The sequence below is a fragment of the Symphodus melops genome (assembly GCF_947650265.1).
Source record: "Symphodus melops genome assembly, chromosome: 18".
In the NCBI taxonomy this organism is placed as follows: domain Eukaryota; kingdom Metazoa; phylum Chordata; class Actinopteri; order Labriformes; family Labridae; genus Symphodus; species Symphodus melops.
The window spans coordinates 16,725,513-16,736,571 of record NC_136708.1 but is presented as its reverse complement, the minus strand read 5'-3'; the positions used below and the strand labels follow the sequence as shown (position 1 = coordinate 16,736,571).

At 37.3% G+C, this 11,059-nt stretch overlaps 1 protein-coding gene across 2 annotated transcripts; it reads left to right on the top strand.

Moving 5' to 3' along the window:
• Positions 1 to 834: 834 nt before the first annotated feature.
• On the top strand, positions 835 to 3,738 carry LOC306839782 (CD59 glycoprotein-like). 2 transcript variants are annotated; one of them, XM_079368665.1, is made up of 4 exons: positions 835 to 851; positions 1,185 to 1,263; positions 2,437 to 2,544; positions 2,918 to 3,738. In XM_079368665.1, exons 2-4 carry the CDS (start codon positions 1,209 to 1,211, stop codon positions 3,076 to 3,078), a joined length of 324 nt encoding a protein of 107 aa, XP_079224791.1. In that variant the 5' UTR covers positions 835 to 851; positions 1,185 to 1,208; the 3' UTR covers positions 3,079 to 3,738. The 2 variants fall into 2 exon arrangements, with proteins under 2 accessions (XP_079224791.1, XP_079224790.1); XM_079368664.1 differs by lacking the exon at positions 835 to 851 and having other exon boundaries at positions 938 to 1,263.
• The last annotated feature ends 7,321 nt before the right edge of the window (positions 3,739 to 11,059 follow it).

The window sequence follows — 11,059 nt, the reverse complement described above, 5'->3', positions numbered from 1 at the left end:
ATGATGACGGATTTAAAGGCTGCTTTAAAAGTCTTATCCTGGGAGAAATAACTCATGAGGACACTTCCTACTTGTTTTACTTAAACAGGCTGCATCCTTGCTGTAAATCCTTATTAAAGACCCCCCCCCCCCCCCCCCCCCCCCCCCCCCTTAGGTTTTGTTGTGATAAACTGTGCAACCGGTTGTAATATTACATGTGAAACATACAGTTTATTATTAACATTAAGTAATGAAAATGGACTGGAGATTTTTTCTTTACCAGCTTCTCCTCCATAACGCCATAACTGTTTTCTGTCTTTCCACAAGTGTATATTCATACTCATAGTGTATATTCCTAGCATCTTTTTAACACTATTGTATCTTATTTCTTTTCTTTAGTCAATGCTAAAAAAACATTTAACTTATTTTTAAATTTTCATATACTAAGGTTTTATGTTATCTTATCTGCAGTTACATTTCTTTTCCCTCCCTCTTCTCTCCTTCCCTCTGCTCCTCCTTGTTCCCTCCCATTATTATCAAATTAAACAGCTGTAACATGAAGTGACCTACCTGTTACTACTTCCTCATATACTTTTTTACTTCTGACATCTTTTTAATTAGACATCTGATTACATACTTTTAAATGCATTTAACATTTCTATGTTCTTTAAAGAAAAAAAACAACGAAAAGAATCAGACAAAGTATTTTCGAACAGACAACTAGTTTGAACATCAGACTATTGATTCTGAATCAACAGCACATAGAGACTTTGAACCTAAACAAGACTTGTTTGCTTTCTCATAGTTTGAGTGTTACGGTAATAAAAAGCCTCTTTCCCCTCGGTTGCTTGTTATTTTCTTCACATTCACAGGTGAGAGTAAAGGTTATAGCTCTACGGTTCTACGACAGCTCTCTTAAATAGCTGTCAATTGTTATTTTTCATAGACATATGTGTTATTAAGATGACAGGATTCATTTGCCTTAAAAGTTATTTTCAAGTTATTCTCTTTTTTTTTTCTTTTTTTTTAGAAATCTTACTCAATGTTTGAGCTTTATTTTCATGTCATTTAATAAATCAAAAAATAACAAGAGAAAATCACTAAAAAAGGAATAACATTTTCCGCTGAGACATTTGCAGAAATGTCTCTTTTCTTTTTAACTTGAACAGAGTAAAATGTTCTTTCTTTATATGTATGACTTGCAGATTTGACACATTATTTCTGTCAGAATGAGGAGCTCTGTGGCGTTTCTCCTGGCTGTCAGCTTGGCCATGTTTGGATTCGGTAAGAAAAAAAGGGATTGAAAGAGTCAGCGGAGCTTTCATAGATGCTCACTCATCGTTTCTTCTTTTTGCTCCTAAAGGGAGAAGCCAAGTGGGGCTAAATCAGAGAGACGATGTGTTTCACAAAGAGGAAACACATCAGCCTGAGGGGATGTTTTGCTAGTTTTGCTAGTTTGCATGATCTGCTGTGTCATAAGCTTCAATCAATGATAAATATTCAGTCATAATATCAACAGAGATGTTTAAGACTATTTAAGGACAAACGCATCAATATTCAAGTTATTATAATATACTACATAACATACTTATTTACATCAGGAATAAAAAAAATAGTCTTTGCTTTCTTGTACTTTCTATGGAATGCCAACAGTAAAAAAAAACACAACATAAAAATATATTAACATTATTTCAGGAAATACTTTGCAGCATTTGTTTGGCGTTTGACATACTGTAACTTTTTTGGGGGTTACACTCGCGTGTGACTCTTACTTGAAGAAAAGGGGCACAGAGTGAGAAGATTAGAACTACTTCCATATCTGTCTTGTAAATCTTTGCTTGGCATAAAAACTTTGCATTTGCAGCCTCATTCTGATGATGAAACTCATTGGTGGTGTTGCAGTTTGTTTGTCCTTGTTGTTCACCGTACATTGCCCCTGAAAACAAACTGTCATCTCCAGTCATGCTGTAATCCTGTACTCGCTGTGTGTACATTTTGTTGAGCCATCAGTTTTTACTTCCCTGAAAATCAAACTATCACAACATCAGTCTTTGAACTCTTTTATCAAATAATCTTCTTGATTTGCCTTCTTTGGCCTCCTCCACTTATACTTAGTAACATTTAATTAAAGCCTGTGCTTGATATTAACGTCACTGACTTTATAGATACAAAATTAATGACCTGAAAACACTCTGCGCTCTCCCTCCTAACTTCCTTCAAGCTAACTTATGGAAGCAGGTAGCCCAGAAATGAGCAACAATTCAATATTTTTCAGACTTTTTGGGCACATAAAGGGAACTGTCCCGAGGTGACACTGGTCATACTTACACTTTAAGTTTTGTTCTTTTGTAATAATAATGCCCCACATCTCAAACTAACACTTGACATCTATAGGCTTAGAACTTTTCCTTCCTACAATTTAAATAGTTTAATAAAGTGAGCTCTGTGTTTCTGCAGGTGTCTCCCTGCAGTGTTACTCCTGCCCTGGTGGATCCTCCAGCAGCTGTGAAGTCAAACAAGAGTGTAACCAAGAGGAAGACAGCTGCCTCAAACTCACCAGTGGTGGTAAGCATTGACAAGGAAAACACAACAAATTACCTTTAACAAATTATCTGCATACCTGTTACAAAGACAAAGGTAACAAAAAAATAAATAAATCAGAGCTTTCCCCCCACATCTCCTGGACTATTTCACTGCTCAGTTTGAAAACATCAAATCAATTCATATAATTGCAGAGATGGTGTTCACATTTTTAAATCAAGCTGATCACCAAATGGAAACAATCTGCTTCGTGTTAAAGCAGTTTAGAATTGTGCTCGAGCATATTGAGTTTCTTCAAACTGGCTGAATTTACTGGCCTGTTCATGTGATTGAAATGAACTGTTTAGATAATAAAATATACATTAGTAACGATTTCTCTCCTGTTGTTTCTCCCCAGAAAGCACTTACACTGCATGTCTGAGGTACGCTGACTGTGACTTCATGACCCTGGCTGCCAGATATTCACTTCCTGACTTCACCTTCTCCTGCTGTCAGTCAAAACTCTGCAATAGTCAGGAAAAAAGTGTGATGCAGAAAATAAAAGATTTCTTTGGTTAAGAAAAAAAGAAGAAAATACATTACGTCTCAACTCCTAATTTCAGTATGTTGATGCTTTCATAAAAAATGTATTATTTGTTAAAACTCTTGAAGATGATTAAACAATTAAACTTATAGTATCAACTAATCTCATTTTAACGTGACATATCTGTTGCAACCACTCACTGTCTCAGGAGGACCTGCCCTTCTTTTATCTGATGCTGCATCAGTTTATCTTGCATCCTCTGGTTTTTTATTATATTTTATTGGGAGTGACATTAAGAGATGTGCATGTCTATGCCTCCCATAGAAAATCTCGTATCAGAAAATCATTGTGTGCATCTTGCATTTTCCACCAACATTTCTAAACTGTCATACTTTGATGTTTCAGTAAGACCAACACTGGCCCTGCACATGATTTAACTTTTAATGATCGATGTTTCATACGAATTCCAGATTCAGAAGTTTCCGATATTAATATTAAGGTCTTTTGGGCAGTGGGCCGATCAGAGAATAAAACTTTGTAGAGGAACGAATTTGAATTACATTCACTTTTTGTTTTTGGATCTTCTACTGTTAGTATTCCAAAGCCAGTCAATTTCCCATTTAATTTGCCTTTCTTGCAAACTGTGCATAAACATTAGTGCTGATTTTGACTATGAAAAAAAAGTTATGCAAACAGTGCGGCATACCTTTTTACTCTACATGAGGCCATACATAATGGTGTTTTATATTAAGCCTCAGTATAATTTATATGAAACATAAACATGACGTCTAATCCTAATGCTATCCCTAATGCTAATCTTATCCCTTACTCCCAGAACCACTTTTCAGCTGAGGACCCGGCGGTCATTTTTGACACATTACCTCTGAGACCACTTTTCTGCTTAATTTTCAGAGAGGACCCTGTTGATCTCTCCTCAGTATTTGAGACATTTCCTTGGTGGCTACTCTTGAGTGACAATTTTGGACCAGATCCCGGTGCACTTTTTTTAACCTCATGTTCAACAGGACCTCTGTTCACATTTTCTGCTTAATCTTTGAATGAATGAATCTTTATTGTCATTGTAACAGGTATAAGTACAACAAGATTTCGTAGGTCAAGGACCGATCCGCAGCGACTATGCGCGCCAACACTGGTTTCTTCTCCCATGTCTCGAAACTGTGTGGGTGGGGGAGGGGGACCTTTTCCCCACAATGTTGATACAAGACAACCAGGATGGTACATTGTCAGTGCAATTTTTTTACACAGCTCCATGACAGGACACGCATTTTAATGATCTCCATGATAATCTATCTGCTTGGTTTTTAACATATTGACAAGATGACCACTTTTCAGTGATATTTTGAGACAGGACTCAACTTACCAATTTGTTGTGACAAAACACGTTCACCACATGAAAAGTAAAGACAGACCAAAAGGAGTGTTCTTACCTTTGTTTTAACACACATTAGTCCTCACACATCCCCTGATTTCACTGTTTTGTCTAACCTCCCTGCCCTTACCCAAAATTATTAGTACCCTGCATTTTCGTCATTTATCATTTTGCTGTTATGGATTTTGTTCTTCCACTATTTTGTTGTTCATACTGGTATGTGTTTTGACTGGTGTAAATGTCAAAGAGAGATTAATGAATTTGATTTGATAGTTGAAACCATGTTAATAACAGTCTGTAATAGAACAGTCCACGAACATGAGTGTGTGTGCTGCCTTTTATTAAGAACACATTGTGCTTCTGAATAAGCTGCTGTATGACCTAACTGATTATAGTGTGTGCGAGATGTGTGTGTGTGTGTGTGTGTGTGTGTGTGTGTGTGTGTGTGTGTGTGTGTGTGTGTGTGTGTGTGTGTGTGTGTGTGTGTGTGTGTGAGTGTGTGAGAGAGATACAAGGCATGTTCCTGCAGCAGAGAATTAAACATTTTAATTTGTAGACGCTAATTAGAACCTAGGACCTTTGTTTCTTGAAACGTTGCTATTTGTGTCTTTGTCTTCACAAGTCAAGAAATTCAAATCAAATCAAGATGTTTATTCTGTTAAAAAGTTGTTGTTAAAGTAACAATGTTGAGCTCAAAGTGAAATCAATAACGATCTATGTAAATTAAAGCAAATAATGCTTTTCATGCATTTTGTATACAGCATACTGTAGATGATGTGTGTGTGTGTGTGTGTGTGTGTGTGTGTGTGTGTGTGTGTGTGTGTGTGTGTGTGTGTGTGTGTGTGTGTGTGTGTGTGCGCGCGCGCGCGCGCGCGCTTGCTAGAACAGTGTCCAGGTGGTGGGATAATTAAAAAGATTTCTCACACTTGATTTTACGTTGAAAGTAAACATCTGGCGGAGTAAAATAGGGAAGACCAGGTGTGTAATTCTGTGTGTGTGTGTGTGTGTGTGTGTGTCTGTACGACTGAGAAAAAGGAGGAAAACTGAATTTTATTGGATAGAATCGTTACTAATTTGGTTAGGTAATCAGAAAATGAAAAATAATGAATAAACTTAATTCAACAAAATATTTATTGAAAGAAACACTGGCCCTGAGAGCCAAGTACACTGCACAGTCGTATGTTATTTACTCCTGTACTCACCCAGACCTGTACATATAACATTCATTGTCTGACTCGTGATCATATAGTATGAACTGACAGACACAATTAAATTAAATGTAAATGAAATTTATATACATGCAATGTTAAAGTCAATGAAGACAGTCCACTTTGAAATTAAAAACAGTCACAAGAAACGTTACAACGCTGCATTTTTTTTGTTGTTGTTCAAAATTCTGAAAATATGAGAGAAAGGGATAGTTGATCAATCTTCCAGATGTGACATATTAGCTACATTCTAATGCCTTGGAGGGATTTGTTGGCTGTTATTATACCCTACTGCTAAACAGAAGCGGCACAACTTGATTTCCCCCGCCTGTTTGAGATCTGTAGGCTTTAACGATATATAGTGAAAGGGGATGCTAAAGCAACAATGTGTGAACTACCCATTTGCTTACCCAGAATACAATGATTTGATGTATCAGATATGATATGAGCAACAACATGACCACCCCAGAAAAATTAGGATAAAACATTTGGACGCCCGTGTTTCATTCCGACCTGGCTTCTTTCCTTCACTTCTCTGGCCTCCAATTTCCAACCCAATCCATTGTCCTGTCCATTTATCAAGGGTGGCTGTGGCTCAGTTGGTAGAGTTGACCAAAAGGTATGATCCCCAGCTCCTGCACCAACATCTCCTGTGTGTCCTTGGGAACACATATGGAGCTGGTTTTAAAGCTTAAAGCAGTGTTTTTGGTTTAATAGCTTTGGTCCATAAACAGTGGGTTTTGTTAGCTGCTTTTTCAAAGGTATAAGACTGGTTAATTAACAAGAAGATGCCTCAGTGAGTAAGTGAAGTTTTTCTAAAGTAGTGTTGTTTTTCAGCCTATGTGAGGCCTCAGGAGCTTAATTCTGTTTGTCTCATAATCTTAGCCCTTTTCTTATTCTCTCAGTGTTTTTGAATTGGAACCGAGTTATTTAGTTATAAGACTGGTATTTTAAATATCAAAGACTGTAAGTATCATGAAATTGTTTGTGTCCTGATGTGTGCACTGGCTTGAGAAAAAGAATTGACAGTCCACCCACTTATGAATATTTTTGTCATTAATGCAACCAATTAAACTTGATTTATGGCAGCACTTACTCTGAAAAAAACTGAAAGATATGTGTGTGTTTGTGTGGAAGTGTATGTGCTTTCCTTTTTTTATATGCCATCTCAAACTTTATTTTTGTGCTTGATCTGGTACTGAATGGGTTTTTCTACTTTTGTATTTTGACTGGACTTTCTGTAGTTAAGCATTTTTCATCCCTTGAGCACTCACAAGACAATTAAGAATTCATTAAAAAGTATAAACCAGTATTTAAAGACTAATATGTATAGTATATAGTACAGTAAATAGTGCGGTGGTGAGTAGTGCAAAAGTATGATGAAGTAAACATGAGGTACCTTTGACAGTATTTATATTATAGAGTGTGTGTAGATGATCATTTAAATTAAATAATAAATGTATATGTACATTCACAGTGACAGTTTAGTTCCAGGGTTATTTCACAGCAGCATTGCTGACATCGTTTGACTGTTCAGCGTTCAGAGTGACAGCCTGGGGGAAGAAACTGTTCTTATGATGGGTAGTTTTGGCGTACAGGTGATCTGTAACTGCCGGAGGGGAGGAAGAAAAACGTAACAACAACGAGAGAGCACAGTACTGTGGCAACCATCCGCGGCGCCATCTTGGCACATTTGGGAACCATGCTTGAGGAAGTGGATATTAAGTATATTTGTGCTGTGGGGTGCTCAATGTTGTACTGATACTGTACAATCTGAATGCATTTTGTATGTATCTGGGCTGCAATGGTGTGACGCAAGTGGAGTGAATTTGGGGGGAAGTGTCACTGTTGCTTTGGGTTGCTTTAGGTAATTTATAAATGAAGTTGTCAATGTAATTATTAAAAAGTGTTTTCGCCTGTGTTGTGGTTTTGAAAGAGAGTGGGGCGAAACCCAGTAAAGTGAAAACTTAGGCAACTATTGTAGTATTGTGTGTATAATCCTAATTAATAATAACCTATTTAATGTCTTCTTCTTGTTCGCTGTAACCTGTACCAAAACATTATGACAACAAAGCTACTCATTTTTTGCTATTTAACTTTTATGCTAAGTTCCGCTCCTCGCTCTGGCTCCTCAGTTAACATATAGATATTAAAGTAATACTAACTTAAAAAAGCAAAAAAAAAAGAGACACATTTTATTCTCTTGAACAGCCTCAAAAAGATAAGCAAGATAGACACACAATCACTTCTAACATTTACTTCGACCACCCTACAGTGTTAACAGCTGTTAAACTCTTAATGAAAGCTTAGCAGTTAAGCCACAGGTTGGGCACCTGTGCAGATCTATAATAAGCTTTATTGTTCCTGCAAATAGTTTCATTCGACTGGTTTGTAAGTGCATCATTCAAGGCAGCAACTGGTATTTATTTTCTTTCCCAGTTGCTGTAGCACTGTTGCACAGCAGACTATCTCCATGGAAACCAGACCTGTGGAGGGCTTTGTATAATTTTTCTATTTTTTTCCCTTCCTATAATCTCCTCTAATCCTGGACCAATTAGTTTCAGAACTGGACAGTCTATCTTTCCCTTCTTCCCTTGATCATTTTCTATTTGTCTTCCTTACTCTCCTCTCCAAATCTCTTTCTCTCTTTTTGACTGTGTCCAACTACATTTATTTTCACTCTGATTCCTTATATTTTTCTCAGACCCAAATGTTCTGCACATACACACATGCATGAACACATCCGATTATCTTGCATTCATTTTACTTCCTATTAATCCAATTAGCTCATGGAAAATGTCAATTTTGCTTCATATTTAACATCCTTGTATCCCCATGTTACATCCTTTCTCTGCAATTGTGGTCACTTCTTCTACTTCTGTTACTAACAAATATTTGATAATTACAAAAACTACAGCAATTAAACAGAGTTTTACCCTCACCAACAGATTGACTCGTGTGGATTTTTGTAAACTATTTCTACTCATTCCCCTGTCTCCTGCTTTTTAGCTCTCTTGGGGGCCTTCAGGCATGTGTGTGTGTCAGAGATCCCATGGGGTGTTTATGTATGTGTGTGTGCATGTGTGTATGTGTCTGTGTCTCCTGGGTATCTGCAGCATGCACACTCTAGGAGGACACACCACACAAACTCTCATTCTCCCGGTCGGGGGTACAGGCTCCGATCTGGGGGAGAGAGAAGCTCAGCGGGAGTACAAGGGGAAAAGATTATACCTCTGGGGCTGAAAGACGCACGCACACATGCACACGCAAACATGCACACTCACTCACACAAAACACCCTGAACTTACAGTGAGGTGAAAGTCATGCTCTGTGTAATACATTCTACATTTAAGTTTCCAACTATTTATTTGTGTTAGGCATAAGCTGACTGCAATGAGAGAGGGAAGGCTGATACAGTTAAACTATGACTGTTTTCTTCTTCAAACATGAAAATATGATTTATGAAAAGATATTGAGATTCTAAGATATACAATACAAGATTGTATTTTATACCAAAAACCCATTATTCCACATTGCACAGAGAAATGTTTAATATAGGGTCATCTTAGGTTAGATGTTTTTTTCTACACTTGTATTTTTATCTATTTTAATTTTTTTGCACTGTGTGATTTTCGTCTGCTATCCTGCTTTGCTGCTGTAACACTGTAAATTTCTCCGCTCGTGAGATGAATAAAGGATTATCTTATCTTATCTTATAGAAAGTCAAAGGTGCCCAGATTGTGTGCCTAACCCTTTGGTAAGGGTAAGGTGAGACAAACCAACAATGAAAATAAAACCAAAAAAATGTCAGTGTTAAAAAAACTAGAAAAATAATTAAAAAAGAAGCAAAAGGTGTTGCTGTAGCAAATGAATGAGCCATTATTTTGTTCTTATTAGTCAATCTTAAGGCCTCAGCGGCAAAGAAGGTCATACGGTGGGCTCGCAACAACTAAAGGAAGAAACAATCTTTAGAATCCAATCCTAGTTTTATATTGCATGTAGAAAGCCTATACCCTTATTTCTCCTTGGGTTATGCTTTGCATGAGGAGTGTAACATGGGCCTAAGTATCCCCAATCACATCTGTGAGCACCATTTCTGAGTTGAGGCAAACCAGTAAGTGTTCAGCAAAAAAAAATACTTTAATGAATGTGCAGCTCAGCTCTCATCCCTGCTCTATTAGCCTCACACTGAGTGTTGCTTTTCAATAACCGCAGGACTCGCGTTGCGTGAAACCCTTACATATACATCTGCAGGCAGTTTAAATAATCTGCCACCAGTTAGTTGGCTGGCAATTTAGTGTGTTTGCTTACAAAATGTAATGTAATAACTGAGTAAAATAATAATCAACCACAGGTAAAGTTGTATCTTTGCACATGTTTATTATTACTTTGAGTTGTTCTGGGTAACAGTAAGGTTCATACACATTTCTGCTCACAAAAATAAATATAGATCCCCCCCCCCGTCTCTCACTCAAAGACAGATTTCCTCTTTGTCATGCTGATATATAATGACCACTCAAGCATGGAGGATCAAAATAGCCAAGGTCAAAGGTGAAATGAGTCCACCACCATTTCAGCAGCGTTTTATGTGTGAATATGGCTTTCTTTCACTGAAAATATCTCTGCAAATAAACACCAACACATTTAAGATCACACATGCATAGTTGCAGGAATCGTATCAGGTGAACTAGAAGAGGACATGTCCTATCTGTTGGAACTGCAGTCTGATGCTGTAAGAACATAAACACACTCGCTGTCGGTACAGCAAGATTATAAAACACATAAACGGTTATTTCCATGGTGTGAATGGGCTCCATATATTTAATAATTAAAACAATTTAGAAGTTAGACATTATTCAGGAGCTGATTAAGACTTAAAAGTCTACACAAATTATGGCTTGAACGTGACCTAAAATAGCATTTCGCTAATAAAGATTTTAAATGTCGTCCAAAGTGTTTTTTCTGTTTAAAGCTATGGAACCTGATGCCAATCAATAGTAAACAATAACTACATTTTGGTTATATATCTACGTACGTGTAGATATATAACCAAAATGTCAGACGTTTTCTGAATTTAGATCTCACTGATTATATAAATATTAGATTAAATATCTCCAATACTTTGATTAACGAGTCAAACAAGACAGCCATGCGACATAGGCATTTAGCAGTTTGTTTTTGTTTTGCATGACTACAAAGGAAAAGAACGGGAGGTGACTTCCCAGAGAGGCTGAAACACACAAATTCACACACACACACACACACACACCCACCCACACTCAGAGGAAACTCCAGTCCCCATATGGAGCCTCTCTTGAGAGAAAAGGCTATCAGGGAGGCGTGTATGTGTGTTGTATTGTGACGTGATTGTGTGTGTGAGCATCAGAGAGGCCAGTGCACCAGTCTGGAAATAGGGGA

What these genes read in the sequence shown, in the direction of transcription:
- LOC306839782 (XM_079368665.1), top strand. Translation starts at nt 1,209, where the DNA reads ATGAGGAGCTCTGTGGCGTTTCTCCTGGCTGTCAGCTTGGCCATGTTT. An exon ending in CTTGGCCATGTTTGGATTCG is followed by an intron (nt 1,264 to 2,436) that starts GTAAGAAAAAAA and finishes GTGTTTCTGCAG; the next exon opens with GTGTCTCCCTGCAGTGTTAC. An exon ending in CCTCAAACTCACCAGTGGTG is followed by an intron (nt 2,545 to 2,917) that starts GTAAGCATTGAC and finishes GTTTCTCCCCAG; the next exon opens with AAAGCACTTACACTGCATGT.